The sequence below is a fragment of the Pseudopipra pipra genome, chromosome 27 (assembly GCF_036250125.1).
Source record: "Pseudopipra pipra isolate bDixPip1 chromosome 27, bDixPip1.hap1, whole genome shotgun sequence".
Taxonomy (NCBI): Eukaryota; Metazoa; Chordata; class Aves; order Passeriformes; family Pipridae; genus Pseudopipra; species Pseudopipra pipra.
This window is the reverse complement of record NC_087575.1, coordinates 2781780-2805781: the sequence shown is the minus strand read 5'-3', so window position 1 is coordinate 2805781 and position 24002 is coordinate 2781780. Positions and strand designations below refer to the sequence as shown.

Here is a 24002-nt window from a genome sequence, read left to right as displayed (position 1 = left end):
ATGTTGGGGAGTCGCGGTCTCTAGGATACGGCCGCGCGCCGCCCGCTCTGGCCTGGGTCTGCAGGAGCCGCCGCTGCCTCAGGCCGGGCGGTCCCGTCCCATTCCATTCCATCCCCTTCCATCCCCGGCCCGTCCCATTCCGTCCCATTCCATCCCCTTCCATCCCTCTCCCGTCCCATTCCATTCCATCCCATCCCATCCCCTTCCATCCCCGTCCCGTCCCATTCCATCCCCGTCCCATTCCGTCCCGTCCCAATCCATCCCATCTCATCCCATCCCGTCCCCGTCCCGTCCCGTCCGGGATGGCCGCGATCGCTCGGGCCCCCGCGGGCCGAGGGCAGGTGAGGCGCCGGTGCCTCAGCTCGGCCCGTTCCTGGGCACGTGTTTGGCCGTGAGGGGAGGGATCTGTACAACCCCCTTTCTGCAGCTCCCGGACGGGAGGGTGGACCCGGGGAGGGGCGTCGGGCTCTGCTCCCAGGGAGAAATCAAGAGGAATCAGCTGTGTCAGGGAAGGGTCAGGTTGGACATCAGGAGGAATTTTTTCCTGGAAAGGGTGGTCAGGCGTTAGGAGTCCCCACCACTAGAGGTGTCCAAGGAAGGACTGGACGTGGCACTCAGTGCTCTGGGCTGGGGGACAAGGTGGGGATCGGGCAACGGGGGGGACTCGATGATCCGGGAGGGCTTTTCCAACCTCGGCGATTCTGGGGTTCTCGGCAGGGACACAGCAGGACCATCCCGCCCGGGCTCGGGGCGGTGGACACGGAGCTGGAGATGGCCGGGAGAGCCCCGTCGCGCCAGGGCAGGTTCCTGAAGGTGCGCGATGGAATGGCCGGGGGGAGCCGGCGGTGCCCGACGCCGGGAAGCGCCGCCAGGGCAGGGAATGCACAGGGAGCCCACACACGGTCCAGCTCAGTCCTGAGCAAAGTGGCTCAACTGGAAAGCAAGATCATGAGTCGGAGAAAGCAGCTGGAATCGCAGAACACTGACCCGGGCCTGAAGCCTCTGGGAGAAGAGTCCTCCTCCTCCTCTGCCTCAGGGCATGAACACGGTGCCAGGGGCAAGAAGTACCTGAAGAATTATGGTGCCACCAGGGAGAGCGGGACCCTCAGGGATGCCAGTTCTGAGGGAGAGGAAAGCATCCAAAGCCCTAAAAAGAGCGTTATGGTTAAACAACAGCTGGATCTGGATAGTGATGGAGAGGAAATGACAAACTCCTTGGGGTTTTCCAGTGGAAATGGGAATCAGAAGGTTGTTCTGGATGGAAAGGTAAATACAAACTTTGCTGGATTATGTATTTCCATAAACACTTTTATAGAATTGTTCTAATTAGTTGGTCACTTTTTATTTAGATAACAGCAGATACTAAATTTTAAATTTGCATTTGTGGCTTGCTCATGATAGGATTCAGCTTCACTTCTTAACATCTTAAACCAACATCTTAAATTACTCTTATTTTACCCATAGTGATTTGTGTTCCTTTTTAGCACTCTAAACATAATAATGAAGTAACACTTAAATCTGTTTTTCATGTCCTTCAAAAGAACAAGACTCCAGTTCCACCAGGAAGGCCTCCTCTGTCTCATAAGGAAATTGCACCAACAGAGTTACCTAAAGCATCTTCTTTTCACAACAAAGACTCACAGAAAAGTGTCTTTAGTAGAGTTAATTCACCAGCACCTTCACCCACCAGCAGAAACCTGTCAGGACATACCACGAGCTCTTCCATGAAAGACAACACTGTAAAGATTGCTCTGCCTAAACCAGGCTACACCAAACAAAGCCAAGAATCCCTTAGAAGTGACAGAAGTGAAATAAAATCATTAGATGAATTATTCTCAAATGCAGATGATGCAGAAGATCCAACCAGCAGCAGCTCAGATGGTGAGTTTTCTAAAATACGGTCTCAAGAAGAGCTGGCATGAATTGTACTGATAATCTGATAAATTCACCAATAAACTGGGCAAATAATCACTTTGAAAGGATTCACTGGTGAAATTTTACATAAACCAAGGCCTTATCAAAGTAATTATGTAGATCTGTTTCTTTTTTTCTGGTGTAACAGGTTTGTATTTTCCTTTGCTTTTGACTTAGGTTGGGTTCAGGTTAGTGCTGCTGCCCTGGGTGATGTTATGATATCAAAACTAGTACAATATTTAGAATAGTTTTCATGTATCAATGGGACAAAGTACCAATGGATCAGAATGAGAACAGCTGGAAATGAGGGGCAGCAAAAATCTCTTGAACTTGAGGCAGCAGACCAAAGGAGGAAATTTAGGAGGAGTTTCTGCCAAATTAAAGATTTAGAGTGTTTGATTGCTTTACCTTTTAGTATTACACTTTAAACTAGGAAGGTAGTACTGATTTTTCCCCTCTTTTCTCATTTAAGGGGAAGTGTACTGTAACTTTCATGCAAATTCTCATGTCAATGTGTCATTTGATTGCAGACTTCAGACTGAATATCCTGAGCCTTGATGATTTGGCCCCAGATATCACCAGTGAGGCAGCAGAATTAAAGCAGAGTGTGAGTAGGAATTCCCTGCTAACACCTATTCCCAGTCTGCCTCTGTTGGGTGGAAGTTCTAAAATAAATCATTTTACAGGGGAAAGACATTGAAATGACTCAAGAATCAAACAAATATGTGATGGTGGAAGAGGACCAAGCTTCTCCTAAAACAACCAATGCAGCAACTGGTGTGAATGATGGGGATGCTGAAAAAAGTGTCACTGAAGCAGAAATCTCTGAGCATTTAAGTGGAGTTTCCACAGATCCCCCTGGACACAAACAGGATTATCTTGATCAGGATGAGAGGACTCTTAATTCAGAATATTCTGAAGACTTTGAAAGGTCTCTGTCTACAACAGACAGGGAATCTGTGCCCAGAGTGTCAGAGGGACACTCTGGAGAACACCCGTCCTCAGCCTCGTCCCCCGTGGGGACCCGGGAGCAGCACAAGTGGCACCGAGTGACTGTGAGGGACACTGGGGTCCAGACAGCAGAGCCCCCCTTCACCTACTGCTGGGCAAAGGGTGAGTGCAGAGCTCTGCCCTGGCAGGCAGCTTTTACACTTTTATATATGTCAGCCCACTTATTCTTAGTTTCAGTCCCAGCTTCCCCTTGCTGGTGCTAAATTAAAAGCTTTCAAAGCCCAACACTTCAATCTGCTGCCCATAGAAAAGACTGAGATTGAATGCCATGAGAACTTAGAACTGGTTTTTGCTTAAAAAAACCCCCACAGGACCCGTGGCTGGGTGAGTGTTGGTGACAAAGCTCACAATAGCACAAGTAATACTCTTCACTGGAATTCAACACTCTGATATCTTTACTATTGTAAATAATAACTGTAGTGTTGCTAAAGTGATTGCTCATCGTGGAGTTCTCCTTTTGCAGTGCCTTTCTCTCTTGCCACTCTCTCTTGGCCCCATGACAGGATCAGATGTGACCTTTCACATTCCCAAGGAGGAGCTCCCTGCCTGTCCCTTTATTTCAAGGAAGAAGTGCTGAGAGCCACTTCTTGTCTCACTCAGGAAGAGAAAGTAGAAACTCAAGTGTGCTTGAAAACAGGAGCTTCTTTTGAGTACAAAAGTCCTTATTTTTACTCTGCCTAGGGTTAGAAAAGATGCCTTTTGCAGTGGTAGGTGTTGTGAGCAGAAGAGTAAAGAAACTGTGGGGGTTGTGTAACTATTTCAGCATTTGTTTGGCTGACAGAATTCCCTGTTAGGCTCTACAGTGGTTTTAGGGCTGGTTTTGGGTTTTACAGGGTTTCTTGGGCAGCTGCTGTCCCAAGAGACTGTCTCAAGTTGTAGCACTAAACCCTTCCAGTCTCTCTCCCCTAATGCTGATGTTCCCTGACCCACAGCAGACCCCTCTGCAGTGCTCAGCCCACCCGTACGAACCAGCTACGGCGACCCAGTGCCTGTTGCCACTCAAGTCATCAGCATGGATGCAGTAGAAGGTACTGAAAAACACCTTTACCCTTCTGTTATTGTTGTTTTCTGTACCTAAGCCATGCTTGGCTCCTTCAGCCCCTGCTGTGCCTCACCACAGCCCCTCCTGTGCCTTCCCCACAGCCCTGACTGCCTACAGCCCCTCTGCCCTCCTGCTACATTCCATGTGCAAACAGCACTTGATGTTGACCCAGCAGTTTGTTGAGAATGTTCAGCACCTTCACTCAGCCCTCGTGGAGTCCTTAGAGCATGAGAAGTTCCACTACCACAGCCTGGAGGAGGCTAAGGAGGTATTTATGACAGACCAGAGAGACTGAGCAGAAGCTTTCTAGATGCTTCTGGTATTTGCACCAAACCGAGTTTCTTTGTATATTATTAATTAATAAGTTGTGGGTTTTTACTGTACTAAGGCTAAAGTCTTGCTGGAGGCCATGGTTTTGAAAGATTAAGCTTTCTGCTGTAGCATTTGGCTGTCCCCAGACAAGCAGGGATCTTCCAAATGCTGCAGCAGAAGGGTCACTTTCTGTTGCTAGCACAGCAAAGTGCAGGTATCTTACAGGTATCTTAACATGAAGATTTATTATTTATTAAATACTAGAAAGTAATTATCTACATAAAGAAATTTGTGTCTTAACTTTTTTTCTTTGCAGTACATCAAGAATCACAAATCCCCACCTCTAACACTTGAACAAGCCCTTGAAGAAATTCAGAGAGCACAGGAGGAGTAACTGCTTTGACTCTTTGAACTTTAACTTTTGTATTTACAGCTCTAAGGCTGGAACAAGAAACCCTTCCAACATGCACAGATAAAAAGTCAATAAACTACATACTGGAGGGATTTGTACAAACTGCTACATTAGCATAAAGTACAAACTGCTAATTATGATATATAATTTACTTTTCTCTACGTGAATTTTTTACTCATGTACATGATACAGGGATAGGCAGGAACCTTCAGCCAGATTATGTCAGTAAAAAAGAAGCCAACAAAACACTTCTCTCTAAAGGGACTGTGGTAAGTCAGCATGTTTATCCTGTGGAGTGTGAGATCTGTGATCACATCTGTGATCATGGTAGAAGTGAAAGTCTGTACTGCAGCCCCTGAGAAATATAACCACAGCAGAATTACCATATCCTGACTTTAGTGCCATTATCTGAATGTGTTTCTATATAATCAGCCTTGTCAGATTACAACACACCCAAACACACACCAAGTTAAAATAAATTCAAAGAAGGCTTCTAGTCAAGGTACAGGAATCCATTTACTCCGAAATCTGAGCTGCCATTTTATTTTTTTTTATTTTAAAAAAAAGTGTTTATTGGAAGGCAAAACAATAAACTTCACAAGTTGGTAACATACAGGTTGTTGTATGCTGATTCACAGACAGGTACAGTTCCACAGCTACAGTAGATCTAGAACAAACTGATATTCCACCATATTAACTGGATGGTTTTAAGAGGGTTTTTGCTATACAAACAAACAACTGGAAAAGGGAACCACCACACAGACCTGGGGACTGGGAGTGCAGTGTAAGGGCCTAACAGCTCTAGCTGGTGGTCTCTGGAAACAGTTACAGAAAGTTTTGTTTCTTCCCTCATTTAGATCACAGGAAGTTTCCAAGAACGTCTCATTGATAGAAACTTAAAAGAGAGCAGAGAAAAATGGATTCTCTTCTAGTGAACTAATTAGCCTTTATTATTAAAGGGTATGTACAAAAATATAAAAAGCTCCAAGTCTGTCTCCCGTTACAAAGCATTGCCCGTCCCTCGAGAACTGCCCCTCGTGTCCTGCCCAGAGGTGGCTGCAGCAGCTGCTGTGGGGCCTGGAGGTGGGTGGAAGGTTCTAAAAGCTTGCACAGTGCTCAAAGGTCACCTGCACTGGAACTAGATGCTTCATCCCCCATTTAGACATTAGGATACACTGCTCAGCATCAGTCTGACTTGATCCCAAGGCAGCACCCCTCCACTTCAAATAGAATTAACCTTTTGAGAGAAATAAACATACATTATGGAACTAGAGAACACACAACCACATCAGATCACGTCTGTATTCCAGGGGAATGGACGGGGCACAATCCTGCACCGGGGACAGACTGACTGGGGCTTAGTTCTGGTATAAAATGGGGAACTAATTAAAAAATTTTGCAAGATAAATGGAAGTTTTTAAACTTGCTAGACATGTCGTGGTAACGACTGGCCTTTTTTAAACACTGAATGACAAGTGTTGAAGTACATGTCATAGCTTTCCATTTTTCACCATAGTTTTAAAAAGTAATTCATTTGTCACTTCCTCCAGACTTTAATCCGGATTTTTACAAGTTTAATGTTTTGTAGAAGATGCAAGACATCTTTCTTCAGAGAGTCTTATTCGGGTGGTGGAGGGTCTTGTGTTTCACGCTTCACTGAAACAATAGGGAAAAGAGTTCTTACACATTCCACAGTCACCTAAGCTGCCTGAAATGTTTCATGGAATGAGGGCTCTGTGATAAGGAACTTTTCCTTGTGGGCTTTACTTGAACCCATCTGACTGCACAGACCTACTGCAGCCAGAGGCAGAAGTGACTTTTCACTGAGCATGCCAACATTTTTCCTTTTAGCTGTCGGCAAGGGCAGGTTTTCGATGTCTCACAGACTCTCTGCAAAAATCCATCATTTGGGGGATTGTCTTCATCTCTCACAAACACCTCCACTTTTTCTGAACCCTTCCTGCACTACAGGGAATTTATTACCAGTTCTGGCTTGGGCAGAATGTGGCAGTAAGGTAGGAAAGTCTGAGTAGGGGAGGGGTAACAGTAAGTGTGGTCTCAGTTCCAGCCACACGGATCTCCCTGCTGTGGCCCAGCTCCCCCTCCACTACCTTTGTCACTGCTCTGAGTTTTTGAGGGGTAACAATCAAAGCTGCAGGTGCTCAGTATTGCAGCCAGGAAGTGGCTTATGTAGAACAGGCTAATTAATGAATCTTTCAGAAATTAGAACACAACACAAGGCCTAAAAACAACACGCTGGGTCGATCAGAGTACACGTCCACTTACCTGTTGTTTTACTGTATCTGTTACTTTAGAAAGAACTACGAGTTACTGATATTTTGATTTGGGTTGACAGTGGACAGTAAACAGGACAAAATCACTATCAAGGCCACACAGGTTTGTAAAGTGCTGAGAAGCATCACTTACATTCATCCCTGGCCTTCATGCGGGCGATAAACGAGTAACTTTTATTTCTTCGGTAGTTTTCATAGGGATCATCCAACGCAACTCCTACTCCTTTGTACTGATCCCATTTGTCTCGGATATCCCCTCCTTTAATTGGATCCTGAATTCCTTGTTCCTTGGCTCCCAGTCCACCAGATCCACTCCATCCTACAGCAAGGACACATTGCAATCCTGTCACTATTTTTTTAATTACTAAGTTGTGAAGACAGACCAACATGGAAATTTCGGAAACGACCAAAGACAGCATCGGTTTGATGGGAACAGCAGGATGGGAACAGCCAGCCTGAAACAACAGATGAACTGTCCCATTTATTTCACAAGCATTAATATGCAAGAGATTCCAGGAGCTGACAGACAGCAGCTCTATCCCCAAAAACTTTTAGGAGGGCAAGAGGAAAGGCAGCACAAGCTCAATCTGTCTGGTCAACCCTGCTGACTTGCACTGAAATACCTCAGAGGTAGGTCAGTTCTGTCTGATGCCAAACTCACATCCCTGTCTTCCACATCCTTCCCAGAAAGGCAACCACCACTGCTCCATGTTCTAAATACTTGTATCACTGAATATCCTTATGCTGACCTTGGAATGCCATGGGGTAACTCCTTATGAACATGCCTTAATTATATCCAAGAATTCAGTGCCTGAATTTGTTTCCTGGCTTGTGTAAGATTCCAGAACAGCATCTTACCCATTTTCACTAGCATTTGATGGCCTTTGTTTTCTTCTCCAAGTCTTGATTCTGGTATAGGAGGCCCAGAACTGGAGCCCAAACCAGCAGAAGAACTAAGGAAATAAGAAGAACAAATTAAGAACCAGTGATACCATTCTGACACAATGCAAGGTCAGTTCTATTCTGTTAAGCTTCAACACCCAGCACAATCTCAGTCACTCTACTAAGGTATTCTTTAATAAAGCCATCAGATTATGGAGTTGCTGATGCTTCTCACACCTTTGACACTCCCCTGCTTCTCAGCACAGGGGAAATCAAACACTGCACTCTTCCCAACGGGGTACTCAGAGGATTCCTCCTCCTCCCAAGGAAGGTGTACAAAGCCTTCATAGTTCCACACTGTTTTGTTATAACAAACAGCCACCACAACAGAGTAATGTTCTCTCCACAAGCACACACAGCAGACAAATTGTTTCTAAATCTGCTTTCCACCTTCCTTCCTGCTCTTTGTTGAAATGCTTATTAATTAGTGGGTGTATCCCCCACTAATGAGGCAGTACCCTTGCTGGGGCTCTGTTCCCAACAGCCCAGGGAAGAGGGGACAGGACTAAAGCCAAGCTTACGGAGGAGTGGGGCTGCGGGAGCGGGACCGGCGCCGCCTTCCCGGCGAGTACGACTTGGACCTGGAGCGGGAGCGGGAGCGCGAGCGGCTGTGGGAGGAGCGGGACCTGCTGCGGCTCCTGGAGGAGAGAGCACAGACATCACGTGCACAGTCACCAGAGCAACACCCCCAGTCCCTCGGTCAGCCCTGGGGTTGGGTTTGTCCCACCCCTCATTCCCAAGGTTCAGCCCCATACCCTGTACCTGGACTGCGAGCGGGAGTAGGAGCGGGAGCGGGAGCAGGAGCGGGAGCGCGACCTCGAGTAGGAGCCGGAGGATTTCGAAGATCGGGAATTGGAGCGGGAAGAGGAACGACCTCGGCTTTTAGAGCGACTGCGAGACCGAGAGGGCCCACTGCACAGGGAAAAGGAGAGGAACCCCAGTGAAAATCCTGGGAGAGGCACCACAAACACAAACCTACTTCTGATCAGATTCAAATTACACACAAGCACTGCAGTTCTGCAGGCAACCCAGTGAAAACTTCAGTGTGTCAAAAACTACTTCATAGAACTGCAGAATGGTTTGGGTTGGAAGGGACCTTAAAGCCCCATCCAGTCCCACCCCTTGGCATGGGCAGGGACACCTTCCACTAGCCCAGGCTGCTCCAAGCCCCATCCAACCTGCCCTTGGACAATTCCAGGGATGGGGCAGCCACAGCTTCTCTGGGCAACCTGTGCCAGTTCCATTTTCTGCAGGTTAGACAAAAATTCCAGCCCACTGAAACTCAGTTATCCCCATGAGCACGTTGCTGAAGGCTTTCCCTCTGCATTTGGCTCAGATGAACAGCAGAAGGCAGCAGACAGGATCTCTCACCTATTTCTCTTCTCCTGCCCTTTCCTCCGCCTCGCTCTCATTTTAGCTCTGAAGAATTCGTACAGTCCATTCTGCTCCCAGCCTTCACTGCAACAGATCAACCACACACAGAGCTGTAAATTCCATTTACACGGCTGTGAGTTCCAGTTCAACGGCAATCTTCAGAATTTTCACTAAACTTTGTATGGAACAAAGGGCCTGGGCAAAACAGCCTCCCAAATCTCAGTGTAAGATCAAACAGCAAGTGCAGTTACAACACAACAAGAGCATCAGGAGAACCAAGACACAGGTGAAGGAGAGAGAGGCACTTTGTGGTTTGAGACACCTTCTCAGGGCATTTTCCTTACCACATTGTTGGCTACACCTACTCTTACCTGTTTCTAGGCCTGTCATGAGATGGTGGACTATAAAATGCCTCCACCGCAGCCAGGAGTCTCTCACTGGGGGGCATTGGGGGTGGAAGACGTATATCTTTAGGATCTAAAGGTTTATACTCATGATCTTCAAGCTGCCGGAAACAAAACAAATTACATTCGTGTCACGTGTCATGGGGTGGCTCCCTGAAGAGATAAATAGAGGTTTAACTGTGTAGGGACCTCACATTTCACTAATGGATAAAAAAAAATAGTCCAGAAATAAGGGTTCTGCAGGTGACCCAGTGCTTTCTCGTGCTGTCACTATTGTGAGTTCTATGAGAAAAGCCAGCATTGCACAGGTTGGAGCATTAAGTGGATCACCAGGTGGATAAAATGCAGATCTCATCCACCTTTGTGCTAAGGTGGCTGGATGGAAGCCTGGTGTATGCTGAGAGTAACACAAAGAGATGGAAGAGGCCTGTTTGTTCATCTCAAACACAAAATGCATAAATGTAAATATCCCCAAAGATGCTGATACAGGTACAATTCCTGCTCTCCATCATTCTTTGTGTATATAACAATTAAAAAAACATCTTTGTGAGAATTCTGATTACCAAAAACTACAACACAGTTGCTACATCAGACCTGCAAGGTCCCTCTGACCACCTGAAAATCACTGAGGATTTCCATTTCCTAAAGACAGGGGCCAGATTTTCAAGTGCAAATTAGTCTTTCACATACATAAGCTCCACCAGCTTTCTCTGGCACAAAACACTTGAAAAAACACCACCATTTTCACCACCTTCTTCTCGCCCCACTCCCACCCTTACACCCTCCACGACTTCAGCTACGGGTTGTGGGATGGATGGATGGATTTGGAATTATAACCATCCCACGGGATCTGGATGTTTCAATCCCACTGGAAGCACTTACTTTGACAAGTGGAGCCATCAGCCCAGCAGGAAGGTCGAAGTAGGGGACGTTTGGCACCAGACTGGGATCGTCGTGGTTCATGTGAGGGGGCCCTTGGCGCCGCATGTGGGGGGGCTGCCCGTTAAACCCGTGGGGGGGAGGCCCAAAATCAGGGTGCTGGGGCCCTCCCCAGGGAGGATGCTCGCTGATCCCAGGGTGAGGCAATCTGTGACCAGGATGATGATGAGGAGGTCCAATTTCTGCAGAGTGGGAGGGTTAAAATGTTTTATTCGGCTATCGAGAAAGGAAAGCCATCAGAGATGGGCTTCAATTAATGCATTTATCCTAAAAAACAATCTTGGCAGATCCAGCAAAGCACCAGAACTGAAGGACTAATGACCCTGAGATGAGCTCAGTTGGTTAGAGCGTGGTGCCAACAACACCAAGGTTGTGGGTTTGATCCCTGTGTGGGCCATTCACTTAAGAGCTGGACTTGATGATCCTTGTGGGTCCCTTCCAACCCAGAATATTCTGTGATTCCGTGACTAGAGGCTGGTACAGGTCCACACTCATGAGTACCTTGCAGTGCATCTCCCTCCACTCTCAAGACAAGATCCTTCAGCCCTAAGCCACTGCTTCCTTTGGGACACGCTGTGGTCAAAAGTACCACAAGAAAGACACACTCAAGGACAAAATGTTTCAGATGCAGCAGGGCAGCTGCTGGGGGGATCTATTTCTGAAGCTAAGGACACAATCATGGCTTAGCTTGGACCTGTAATTAGTTCTGTCTCTGTGCCAATTCAGCATATATAAAGGGATAAATATGGCAGGAGTTGACTCACATGGGTAGGTGACAAGAAAATACTTTGTTTAAAGAGGCATTTGGAGAAGAAATAGAGAGAATATCCTGTTAAAATAAGGAAGTGAGTGACCAACCACTGATGGACGAATGCCATGAACGCCAGGAGACCCTGCTGAACTCACTGCACTACACAGAGAAGAATGCAAGACTGAAAATCAGTATCTTCCACAGCAGGACCCACAATTTTTCCAGGAGAAGCCACCACAGCCACTGCCCAACCTCGAGCCGACACAATTTGACTCATCGTCACCAGACCTCGAGCACAGTCTGTGTTGTCATTGCTTCACTGCCTTCCTAATTTCAACCATCTGGCTCAGTAGATCCCTTCCTCCAACAGCTTTACATGAAACAACAGATGTTTTAAATCACCACTACAATCCAAAACCGAGCATCTTGTTCTGAGCTTAACCCTAAACTCCCTCACGACAAGAGGGAGTTCTCCCTGTTCCTTTACCTCAAGGAAAAGAAAAAAAATAATCTCTACTGGAGAAGTTGAACACAACCCTAAATATATAAACTCTATTGGTTTTCAGTGTTTTTTGGACTTGGAGAATTGAGAATCTTTTAAGCTTAAAATAGCAACTCCTACATAGAAACATAATGGCTCTTCTATACCACTTGTCACACAGAACCACAGTGATCTTTGGCCTTTGCACTGATAAGGATCATTCCAGAATAACTGTAACTCCTGCATGTGAATGGAAACTCCATGGGGGTAGAAGTACAGCAAACTTCCCGAGGGAAGCAGTGCCTGGCTACACTCCCAGACATTCCAGTGTTCCAGTGAGGGAACAAACCCAACCAGAAGGGAGAACTGGAGGTAGGGATCATTTCACCACACACTACCAAGCCACACAACATTAAAGGCAGGTAATTAGAGAGCTTTTCAGTCAAAAAAAAAAAAAAAGGGAGAAGAAAAAGGGCATGGATGAATGTATGCACAGGAAAAAAATCCTTCCAGCCTGTCTTCCTCCAACTTCCTCCATCTACAGAGGGCACAGCTCTCCCCAGCCCTCAGCTATGGCCTGATGTGCAGGAGATTAAATTTACAACCAAATGCTGCTTCTCACCTTTGAACTTATTATTTTTTAAGTGAAATAGTCACAGAAGAGGTGCCTGTAGAGATGCTGACTTGAGTTTGGATTACAATTTCTATATGCATTAGGGAAGACTCGAAAAGCAAGGAAGCATCCAACTCTGCAAGTGTTTCCTACCGAGTTCTCAGCAGCAGCTTCCCAAACCCCCAAAATTCAACATTCCTCAGGAAAACCACAACAGTCCAGCAAGGAAAAGCCGTCACCCCAAAGCACTGCATAATTTTGTAATGGCAATTAGAAAACCTGGCCTGGTACACACTTTACCTTGAGGAAAATCCCCCTGGGGGTAATCAAAACGATGAGGATAAGGAGGCCTTTCAAAGGGATGGCGAGGTGGGAAATCATCCTGCATGAAGCGAGGTGGAAAGCGGTTGAAATTATGCGGATGCGGGGGCTGGTTGAATTGGGGATGTTGCTGATGTGGAGGAAATGGGCCTCTGAAGTGAGGTGGCCGCTGCATTCGAAATGGAGGTTCCCTTTGGCCCCCACCCCATGGAGGTTGTTCGTGCTGGTTGTTCCAGGGTGCTTCAAACTGGTTGTTCCAAGAAGGATCAGGCTGGTTGTTCCAGGGGGTCTCTCGCTGGTTGTTCCAGCCTTGATCTCTCTGTTCGTTCCACATCCCTTCGTGGTTGTTGTTCCAGGGGGGACAGTGAGGTGGCCCCTGGTGGTGAAGAACAGAAGCTGGTCATTAGGCTATGAAAATAAGGAACACAACAACAATAATGTACTTTTTTAAGTAAATACAGCCCATAGGCAACATGCAAAGCGAGAGGACATGTAAATACAGGGTCTGAACAACTGCAGCTTCAGAGAAAAGATGGAAAAAGACCAAACTGTTCCTGGACCAAAATGCTCTTGTTCATTGGAACAGTGTGATGGTTGACACACTGAAATATAATTAATACTTTGCCTTTATCTGGGCTCAGAATGACAAAGCTTGGCAGTTGAATCCAGATTTCTAACTTTCACAGCTTTTCACTGCACTTCCACAACCAAGATGGGCATCCCTGACCTCCACAACCAAGATGGGCATCCCAGACCTCCACAACCAAGATGGTCAATCCAAACCTCAACCAAGCTGAGCATTCCAACCTCCACAACCAAGAAAGTCAATCCACATCTCAACCAAGCTGGTCAACCCAAATCTCCACAACCAAGACAGTCATTCCAAACATCCACAACCAAGATGGTCATTCCAAACCTCAACCAAGCTGGTCCAACCAAGCTTGGTCATTCCAAACCTCAACGAAACCTCCACAACCAATCTGAGCATTCCAAACCTCCACAACCAGGCTGGTCAACCCAAATCTCCACAACCATGCTGGTCAACCCAAACCTCTACAACCAAGACAGTCATTCCAAATTTCCACAATCGAGACAGTCATTCCAAATCTCCACAACCAAGCTGAGCATTCCAAACCTCCCCACCCAAGCTGGTCATTCCAAACCTCCACAACCAAGACGGTCATTCCAAACCCGCACATCTGGTTCCAGAACTGTTTCTTACCTGTTGTTGACCCCATGGTGCAACAGGGTGAGGTTGGTCAAACCAGGGTGGTTTATTTGGGGGAATCTGATCATGAGATCCAGGCCCACGAGGTCCTCCCGAGGCAGGATCCTGCACTCCAGACCCAGTTGTGTCATATTCTGTAGAACCAGCCAGAGGCAGCTGAGATTTGCCATCATCTGAAACGATTTGGAGACTACTATAAGCATCAAATCACATGTAGTTAATAAAGCAACAGCACACCTACATCAGGCTCCAGCTGAATTTATTCTGCAGAAATCTGTTACTGGGAGAGAGGATTTCTGATCCATTTAACATTCATCTCTTTGTGGGTTTTTTTTTACATTCAATCATCAGACTGAAACCTGCTGCAAGGCTCCAAACAGATTCAGGTTTTCCCCTGAACCAAACCAGCCCAGCACAGTGCCTCACTACCACAAAAGGAGCAAGAAAATCCATCTCCCAAGATTGTCACCCCCTGATTTCTGATTTCAGGTCCCAGATCTGGGCAGTACCTGCTTGTGAAACTGGAGCAGACGGTGGAGCCGAGGCTGGGGCTGCTGTGGGGGCCTGAGGGGGAGGGGTTGATTTCACCTCGTTCTCCAGTGGGGGGATTTGGATCTGTTGTTGCTGCTGCTGCTGCTGTGTCAAACTGTTCACAAACTCTTCGTGCTGAGTTTTCAGGTTCTGGATCTGCTGCTGGAAGGCCACTTGCACAGGCTGCACAACCGTTGCATATTCAGTGATCAAATTTGCCTGACAGAACGAAAGAAATGAAGAACAAGTGAACTCTGCACCTGTAATACTTGCCCTATCTGCCCCTTCAGAATTCCCTACACTGATCTTCACCCTCTCTCCCAGAAAAAGTCTGAGGATGCAGGATAATGCTGGCAGAACAACCCAGCCTCACTAGAAAGCTCTGTGGAGTTTTCCAAAATATTCTCTGCAGGCTGGAACCCACCACTCTTATTAGTGCCTTTCCAATACAGCTCAAATCAACAGCATGCATTGTTAATAATAAAAACAAACAGTTCCTGCTGCCACAACAGTTTTTATACTCAATATATCCAATTTAAAGCTGTGATTTCTTGTTTCTTTTGACCAAACATTCATTTCCATGAATTGTCATGTTTGTACAGGACTGTATCAGTCTGTATCCTGCATCCAGCACTGTATCAGCACCTGGATTATTGAATGTCTGAAATAACAAGGCTGCATTTTACATTATTTTTGTTAATCCCTTGTAAACAACTTCAAGGGGGTCAGGAAATGAATTTTTCCTTTTGAAAGGTTTAACATTTCCTAAATTTGTTTTATATATATATATATAAATAATAAAACTGTTATTTTTGTGGCTAACCTGGTACTGGCCAAGTCCAAGAGCTGGGCTCTGTAACTGCTGAATAATGGACTCATCAAAGTACCCATTTTTCTCCCATAGTTGAAGAAGCTGCATAAATTCAAGAGTGAAAGGTTTTTAGAAATTATGAACAAAGAAAAACTGAGGTACAGCATTTTTAAGTCTCCAGCTTTTCATAAGACCTTGGATTTCAGCATTTATTTTTGAACCACTGAAGATTCAGATCCATTCATCACCATTATAATTTCCAAATAAAGCTTAGGTACTTTTAAGTTCTAGTTTAAACAATCAGATCAGAAAAAAAATCTCAGTGGTCTTCTCCCATCCCCCTATTTGTGAATTTGCACAGCACCAACCTAACAAAGCAAAACTCACAGTCAAACCAAACCCAGATACTCACTCTGGCAATTTTCTGTTGCTTATCCTCCTCCACTGCCAGAAAACTGGTGCAATAAATAGGCACAACCACCTTCTGCAAAGCAGCCAGAAGATCTCGTGCTTGCTTCCGTTGGCTTCAAGAAAGCAATGGGAAGAGTTACCTTTTCCATCTAACAGAGTGCATTGGAATATTCAAATCATCTCAACTTCTGCTATACTAAAAGTAGTGGATGCATAAAATACAGAGTTCTCTCCTTTATATTTTTACAGTAAAGTTCAGTCTGGAGGAAAAATACACAAAGTAGGTGAAAGCTAAATCTGATCACTAAAGCACTGGGTCTTCGTGCCAGCTGGGGGCATCTTAAGATGTAAAATTAAGAAAATTAATAAATTAAAAAGTGACTAGTCAAATTAATGTGGTATCCAGGAGAGAGACTTCACCAAATTAATCAAAATGCATTCTCACCAGTGATGCAGAACATCATTGATCAGGTAGATGAGGTGCAGCCGCAGCTCGAAGTGAGCTCCCTCTGCTGTGATCCGGTTCCGCAGGTGCCCGGCCATCAGCTCACAGTGGGCAGGAGACTTGGCATTGCTGAACATCCAGTTCTTGCCAGCCTTGGAAAAGCAAATTTTAAATGTTTCCAGTCAGCCTAATGCGTTCACATCACCTGGGCTTCCTACAGCTCTGAAACAACTGCGAGAAGGGCAGTTTTCGGGTAATGGCTTTCACCTCACCTGCCACACAGCACAGCAACAAAGCTGCTCCTAACTGTGCAATCTCAGAATTAAAGGAGCCCACAGCACCCCCAAATCCCTGGGCAGGTTCAGGTCACTTACTGAGATGGCATCTTTTGTACAAGTGTCAATTATTGGCTGCAACAAGTTGTCAAACTCGTTCATATCTAACTGGGTTTCCTCCAAAACCTTTTGCATTTGTTGCTCGATTGCAAGGGCTACTGCTGATGTGACTTGTTCCTGAAAAAAAAACAGAAGGAAAAAAACCCCTACATTATATCCAACATTCTTGTAAAGAATGACTCTGCTGTGTCCCTGTTCTCTTGGACATAAGTAACTACCTTGAAGAACAAATCATATGACCACATAAAAATGTTTCTATTATTTGGTTTGGAGAAAAAAAGACTCTCCACATTCTTCAGGAAAAGTCCAGTTCATTTCCACCTCTAAAATCTATTATGGAATAAAAAATAATTGCAGGAAGCTCCTAAATGTAAGGAACGTCAAAGGCACAAGAACTCTTCAGTTTGGTTCCCAAAAGCTTTAACAGCAAAACAACTCCTGCAAAACCAACTAGTTGATTGCACACAGTTCCCTTCCAACCCTAATCAGATCCAGCTTGGAATACTACACACTGGAATGTCTTGCAGATCCCAGCAACCTGCAGCATTAAACCAAGATTAAAGCAGAATAAGTTGTGACTGCTTTAAAACCAACAAGGTTTTTCACAGAGTAAATAAAATGGTTTTAATCACAGATCAGTCTCCCCAGCACAACCTGCACATCAGATACGTCCATTCTAGGAAGGTGATGGCATTTGCCACAGAACAAAAATAAGGAAAGCAACACTTCCTCTCCTTTCAGCCACCACCACACAGCAGGAAAACCTCCTCTGCCCTTTCCTTCCTCATTCATACAGCCACTGGCAGCCCGGGATACACCAGGTGAGTGTTTCTCTCAAACCAACCTGTCTCATAGCGAGGAGGTGCTGCTCCTGCTGCTGCAGGTTCCACTGACTCTGCTGGATGAGCTCCTCCACGGAAGGGGTACCCTGGGGGGCCGGGATGGGTGCAGCCGGCGGCAGCGAGGGCTGGGGCAGGGGCTGGATCTGGGCAGAAGCCTCGATGTCCTGGCTTTGCTTGCACAGCACTATCAGACAGAGTAAACGTGGAAAGTAAACCTCCCGGAGAGCCCTGCCACCGCCGGCCCGCAGGGGACACGGGGCTGGCTCCGAACCGACCCTCCCTCGGAGGGTCTCCAGAACTGCTGGGACTAGGCTCCCAGGCACAGGGTGGGACTGCTGGGGTGTCCTGTGCAGGGCCAGAGTTGGGTTCCATGATCCCGATGGGTCCCTTCCAGCTCAGGGTATTCTTTGATTAACGCAAATTCGCGGGCGGATGGTGCCAAAGACGAGAGTCGCCAACTCCCCGTGCGCTTCCAGAGGGGCAACTCCAGCACGAGCGCAGAGCCGGCGCTGCTGGGCTGGCCCCCCGTGTCCGGGAGGGCTGTCCCGGCGCTGAGCTCCGTCTCCCCGCTCCCCCTGCCCGTCCCCAGACCCGCCCGGAGCCCCGCGGGGCAGAAGCGTCCCGGCGGGCCGGGCCGGGCTGAGCTGGGGGGGCCGGGCCCCGACCCGCCGGCCCTGCCCGAGCCGCGGGCCCCACTCACGCTGCTGCTGCTCCAGCGCCAGCTTGTACTTGTAGTAGCCGTAGAAGTCGCCGCCGAAGAGGAAGGAGAACTTGGGGTTCTCCTTCTGCTTCTCCATCGTCATCTTCTCGAACTCGGGCCCGTTCCGCGCCACGAACTGCGCCAGCTTGTCGATGACATTCCGCAGCTCCTGATCTGTGTGGGGAGGCGACGCCGTCAGGCCCCGGTCCCTCCCGGTGCCCCCGTTGTGCCCCCGGACCCCCCCGCTCCCCCCGGTCCCGGTCCCCCCTCACCCTCGGGCGGCAGCGGCATCTCCATGGCCGCGGGTCCCGGGGTCGCTGGGCCGCGCCGCACCGACGGCAGTGCGACACCCGCGCGGCCGCGCTTTACGGCCGCGTCGCTGTGGAAACGGCGCGCGGCGCAGGTCACGTGGTTCCTCCTCCCGCCCTGCCCGTCCCTGAGGCGGGACCGGCGCGAGGGGAGGGAAGAACAATTCTGAGGAAATAAGGGATAAAGAGGCGGTTCCGCTGCTCGAGCGAGAGTCAGAACAGAGTGGAGTGCTGCTGGGGAGGTGCCTGACGCGCTGCAGGTAAAAAGTCTGCATTACTAGTTATTTAAACAGATAGCTACGGTTGAACAACGCCTCGAGATTTAGTCGAATTAATTTTTGATGTTAAAATTTAAATTTTCCAAATCAATCTTAATTTTTTAATGTTAAATTTTTGATTTTCAAACTAATTTTAAATTTTTGTTCTTTTTATTTTAAAATTTCAATTTTCGAATCGATTTTAACTTTTTATTTTTTTTAAATTTTAAAATTTTTAATTTTGGGGTTAATGTTAAAATTTTAAATTTTTATTAATTTAAAATTTTTATTTTAAATTTTTACTGTTAATTTAAATTTTTAAATTTTCAAATTTTAAAATTTCTAGTCAAATTAATTTTTAATTTTAGTCTAATTAATTTTTTTTTTTGGCATCCCATTGGAACCTTAATTTCGACCCACAGAAAGGTGCCACTGTGATCAAAGCCAGTAAAACAAACCCAGTGTACTACATCCCTGTGGGCTCTGAATTCTCAGGTGGGCACCTAAAATCTGCGGGGGATTAAAACTGAGGGGGATTAAAATGCAGAATAATTCCGCATTATTCACTCTGAAAATGAGATAACGCCTCATCTCACAAGGGAGACGTGAAGACATTTCTCAGCACTCTTGAACCACCCCAGAAAATAACCCCCTAAATATGGATTTTTCAGAGCACGAGGCATCTGAGGCACTGATAAAGCATCAACAGCCTGGTAATAACCTGACTTTTAGTTTGGCTGTTACCTAAGCAGGGATTTTTATAAGTAAATTCCGTTGTCAGATATAAAGACAGAGGCATTTTTTACCCTTTTCATTCACAGATCTTTACACTCCTCTCCCCCTCAGCTCCCTGGTACCTGCAGAGCTGCAGACGTGCCTCCTCTGCTCTGGAACCACCACCTCCAAGATGCAACTCAAGTTGCCAGAAATTAATAAATGGCATTAAAAGAACAGAGAGAATTAAAACCAAGCATGTAATTTAGCACCGATTCCCCTTGGGGGACAAGGCAGAGCACTCAAGCTCCACAGATACCACAGGAATGATGGAAAAAGGAACAGGGATGTGTGGGAAGCTCAGTGGAGAGCAAACTGAAAATACAGCTGGTGAGGAATGAAAGTGCAGCTGCTACACAAGGACATTAAACAGGCACTTGTTGCTGTTAAGTGACTTCATTTCTTAATGGAGTTAAAGCAAAAATGTTCATTTCTGGCCCTTAACTTTCCTTTTGCACCTGAAAGGGTGCAAGGGAAGTTTCCTGTTGTTTTTCCATGTGGGATTAAAAATACACCACATTTACATACCTGTGGGATTCAGGACACCATTCCTTCAAAAGCAAGGTGCTGAGGGATCACTTTTACATCCAAGCCAAAGGGTCCAAGGCACGGCAGAAATGGCTCAACTTCTCCACTTCCACGATTCAAAAAACCCCCACAACCCCCCCCCACACCTGAGGACCATCTCCTAGACAACAAAACTCAAAGCAGGGCCCAAATAATTTGGTGTCCTTTGATAGTTTAGGTAAAACTGAATCTACAAGTGGATCACCTTGGAATCACCCAAGGCCAAAAGCCAAACTCAATATCCAACCTGGATCTGGAGCTGGAATCACTGTCTTCTTCAGTCTCAGGCATTAAATTCACTCCACAGGATTTCCCATCACACAGAGGACACTCAGACTTCCTCACAAAGAGGCAGAACTGTTTATTATTAACAAGACATACCATGAAGACCCCACTGTATCATCTACAGATATAAAACCTCGGGAGGATGGATGTTCCCATGTATCCAAATTACAAATGAAAAAAAAAAGCATCATAATACGGACTCAGCCCATGATTCCGAGTCACTCTGCAGTCCTGGAGATTCACAGACCCCAAAAGACCAGATTAAGTTCAAATTTTGGCTTATGTAAGTTTTCCTGCTGCCACCTTCCATCCCAACACCAACATTCCTGATTTTCCATCGGAGCCTGCTCGGACACCCTTCAGCTGCCACATTCCTCAGCTTATCCCCCAAATGCCCCAAAAGCTGCCGAGGTGTCTGCCAAAAACCATCTGCACACCTGGTTTAAGGCAGGAAGGAGTCCCAGTACCTGGAAGTCCCCAGTGGGGTTATTCCTGTCATGGAATCCCTTGTATCCCATATGGGATCCCAGCAATATCCACAGGGAGCATCTGGCCCAGTGACATCCAGAACTCCACAGGACAGGAGTTGAAGAACAGGAAAACAACACCAAAGTGTTCATTTGCTGAAGGGCAGGATTTCACCCAGAAAGGAGTGTGGGGTTGGTTGGGAGGCTTTTTTTGTAAACCCACCCATATTCACATCAATTTTTGGAGTTCTAATATAAAAAAAGCAAGAAAAAGGGCTTTTTATTTTTTGTTTTTTCAGTGAGTGCCACCTGTCACTTCAGGGTCACCAGATTTGTTTCACTGGCCTGGGCCATCACCACAAAGAGCTCTCGATTTTGTTTTTAACAGCTCCACAACACGGCCCAGAAATTCAAGCTTTAGAAAAACAGAACTTCCCCTTTATTTATATTGCACCTGTTTCACAAAGAGCTACGTGGCAGAAGTTCCCTCTGCTGCAAAAATGCTACATCAGAAAAATGTGGGTTTGGACACAGAGTAGAAAGGAAAGCTCTTGATTTTCAGGAATCATCAGGAGTTGAGCCCAAATTACTGGTACTATTTTTATAAATCACTCTACACCTACAAGTCCTAAGTATTGCCTCAATTTTATTCAGCATCCAGTTCTTTAAAAACCACAAGCATTTTACCAGATGATAAAGATGCTCTAACCACTACTGGGTACTAAAATTGAATCTGCAAGGGAAATATTTTGAAGATCTCTTGAGAGAGCACCAAATACTCTTTGGAACCACCAACAGAAAACCCACACAGAGGGACAGATTTGGTTTGATACCTCTAGAACTATCCACTGGGAAGAATTTCCCAATGTTGGGATGTATTTACATGTTAAAAATGCATAATGGAAATCAAAACATCTCAAAGGATACCAGTCACCGGTGTCCTAACCCTGGTTACAGGAGCTTCAGACTCTGTAAGCACCCAGAGAGGCATTACCCACACAGCAAAACATCAACCCAGCTCCTCACAGGTGGCCATTATGGCAAGGAATAAACCCAAACCAACCCTCCTGGCTTTAACAGCAGGGTCATTATACAAGATTGTCTGGATTTGCCCTTTTTATTCCAGTGTTTCCGTACTTTCTCCACACCTATGTACAGAGTTAAATACGTCATTCATTTACAAGCCACGGTAAAACAAACGTCCCACTTTGCCAAACAAAATCCCACAGAGGTCCAAGATTTAAAATATATATTACAACGGCATCAGAAACTTCCTTTCCCTGAATGTGGACAATATTGCTTAAGGACTGGGATTCAGGATTCAGCAAAACCATCTCCTGGAACGGCCTCGCTCGACCGTTTTAATTACACCTTGTACAACACACAATTATCCCTGCTGACCACAGACCTGAACTGCAGGAGCAGGAGCACTGCCAGGAGTCTCCAGGGAAGGGATTCACTCTCTGGGCCCTAAATAGACAATATCCTCATTTGGGTCAGCCCCCTTTTGCAAGCACAGGAGCTTTACTTCAGAGACACAGCGAGGCCACGAGCCCAGACTGGAATTTGGGACAAGTAATTTTCAACAGAAAGCCCTACAACCTGCTGCCAGGCTGGAAAGAAAAACCTGAGCTAAAGACCTGCCATGGTAAATGTGCAGTGCAAGCTTTCTATGAGAACTGTTGCAAAAAAGGTCTGGATATGTTCTTTAAAAGGAAACCATCTAAATGTATTTAATAAAGACTCTGATCTGTGGGGATTAGCTCCACGTTACAGCTGGGGTTGTATGAAGGTGGCACAGCAGCCAACACATGTATACATGAACTCACGTTACCCCTGCACATCCCTGGGGTCCCAATGCTACTTTTTTTCTGGTATTTCACCCCCCCAGGGTGAAATGAAGTAGGGAAACAGGCACAAAGAACACAGTTCAGCGTTTGCAGGTGTCTAAGAGGTCACAACCAGCTTCCCTCCAAAGCAGCTGAACTTCAGCTCCTCTTGAAAATCTCAGCCTAAATCTCTCACCCTCAAATCAGTCTTTTGCAGAGTCAGCACCTAATCCAAATCCAGAGCCCACAAAATCCTTTTTACATGTATGTAAAAGCATCTAAATATTGGGAAGTGAGCCTCAGAAATATACGTTTGGCACTTTCCCCCTATTAAAAAGAAACAATTATACATATTTTAATATTGGAACGGGCAGTTCTTTCACCTGAAAGAAAACTTTCCTCGTGACCTTGTTCACCTGGTTAGGGACAGATTTATTTAGATTTTCTAACCTAAAAGCCCAAGTTCTAAGCTACATGAACAGATTGGACTCCAGTCAAGGCAAGGAAGTTCTGCTCACACACAGCAGCAGCAAATTGAACCCATCTCTGAAGTTTCAGAAGGACCATTTCCTCTTTTGGACTGTATGGTGGAAGGCTGTTTATGTAACTACCACCCCAGCAGCCAAAAGAGTAAGATTCAGCTTGATTTTGCACTTTAAAAAATAAACTCTTTATTATCCAGAAAGGAGCCAAGTCATCATCTCACATCATGGAAATGGTCACTTGTAAAGCAATAAATAAGAGGAGGGAGTGTTCTGTGTCACACCCTGAATTTTGTCACTGGTGTCTATTACCCCTCTAGTAAAAGCATAATAATTATGCTATCAAAGTCTCCCTGTACAACAGCTTGTCTGGGAAGGAAAGAAGGCCCCTAAAAATCTTTTGCTGAAGCAATAACAAAAATCTGATTCAGTGAAACCCAGGTTCAAAGTTGGGTTTCACTTCATTCAAAGGAATTTCACTCCACGCAGAAATGCAGTACCTGACAGACACAATCACCTTGCCTAGAAATTAATTATGTTCATTTATACTGAATCAGCTCTTAACCATACATCATCTGTTTACTGCTGATTCAAATAATTTCTCCTTAGTTTCCTATTCAAGCCAGGAGAGCTGCAGGAACAGCACAGGATACAAAATTTAACTTCTTTCAGCAGAAAGTGGAAGTCAGGCTAAATCCACACAGCTACTCCAACAGCAGTAATTAAGAAATTAAAAAAAAAAAAACAAACAAAACAATTAGGGGCTAAAAAGACTCAAGAAACAATTAAGAATTATGATTATTCAAACCAATGCATTCATAAGATATGAATCATATAAGACAGCACATTGTATGCTTAAA

General features: G+C 45.9%; 2 protein-coding genes and 1 long non-coding RNA gene across 5 annotated transcripts; 2 read left to right on the top strand and 1 right to left on the bottom strand.

Annotated features, from left to right (window-relative positions):
• Positions 1 to 47: 47 nt before the first annotated feature.
• Positions 48 to 5304, top strand: C27H19orf44 (chromosome 27 C19orf44 homolog). Its single transcript, XM_064637470.1, has 8 exons — positions 48 to 341; positions 718 to 1266; positions 1542 to 1881; positions 2445 to 2521; positions 2601 to 3027; positions 3858 to 3953; positions 4069 to 4235; positions 4596 to 5304. The coding sequence occupies exons 1-8, from the start codon at positions 303 to 305 to the stop codon at positions 4671 to 4673; spliced, it is 1773 nt and encodes a 590-aa protein (XP_064493540.1). The 5' UTR covers positions 48 to 302; the 3' UTR covers positions 4674 to 5304.
• CHERP (calcium homeostasis endoplasmic reticulum protein) lies at positions 5207 to 18568 on the bottom strand. Of its 2 annotated transcripts, none has more exons than XM_064637468.1 (18): positions 18446 to 18568; positions 18174 to 18347; positions 17476 to 17657; positions 16611 to 16748; positions 16237 to 16388; positions 15793 to 15904; positions 15393 to 15482; positions 14548 to 14788; positions 14033 to 14211; positions 12790 to 13186; positions 10588 to 10826; positions 9673 to 9806; positions 9299 to 9385; positions 8690 to 8839; positions 8449 to 8565; positions 7844 to 7938; positions 7119 to 7304; positions 5207 to 6347 (listed from the first exon to the last, which is right to left on the bottom strand). In XM_064637468.1, exons 1-18 carry the CDS (start codon positions 18468 to 18470, stop codon positions 6310 to 6312), a joined length of 2736 nt encoding a protein of 911 aa, XP_064493538.1. In that variant the 5' UTR covers positions 18471 to 18568; the 3' UTR covers positions 5207 to 6309. The 2 variants fall into 2 exon arrangements, with proteins under 2 accessions (XP_064493538.1, XP_064493539.1); XM_064637469.1 differs by having other exon boundaries at positions 5207 to 5928.
• On the top strand, positions 18565 to 22510 carry LOC135403432 (uncharacterized). Of its 2 annotated transcripts, XR_010425403.1 has the most exons (3): positions 18565 to 18741; positions 19585 to 19842; positions 20253 to 22510. It is a non-coding gene; the product is annotated as an uncharacterized LOC135403432 (long non-coding RNA). The 2 variants fall into 2 exon arrangements; XR_010425402.1 differs by having other exon boundaries at positions 19585 to 22510.
• Positions 22511 to 24002: the final 1492 nt, after the last annotated feature.

What these genes read in the sequence shown, in the direction of transcription:
- CHERP (XM_064637468.1), bottom strand. Translation starts at nt 18,470, where the DNA reads ATGGAGATGCCGCTGCCGCCCGAGG. An exon ending in CATGACAGGCCTAGAAACAG is followed by an intron (nt 9,386 to 9,672) that starts GTAAGAGTAGGT and finishes GATCTGTTGCAG; the next exon opens with TGAAGGCTGGGAGCAGAATG. An exon ending in TACTCCCGCTCGCAGTCCAG is followed by an intron (nt 8,566 to 8,689) that starts GTACAGGGTATG and finishes TCTCTCCTCCAG; the next exon opens with GAGCCGCAGCAGGTCCCGCT.
- C27H19orf44 (XM_064637470.1), top strand. Translation starts at nt 303, where the DNA reads ATGGCCGCGATCGCTCGGGCCCCCGCGGGCCGAGGGCAG. An exon ending in AGGTTGTTCTGGATGGAAAG is followed by an intron (nt 1,267 to 1,541) that starts GTAAATACAAAC and finishes GTCCTTCAAAAG; the next exon opens with AACAAGACTCCAGTTCCACC. An exon ending in AACCAGCAGCAGCTCAGATG is followed by an intron (nt 1,882 to 2,444) that starts GTGAGTTTTCTA and finishes ATTTGATTGCAG; the next exon opens with ACTTCAGACTGAATATCCTG.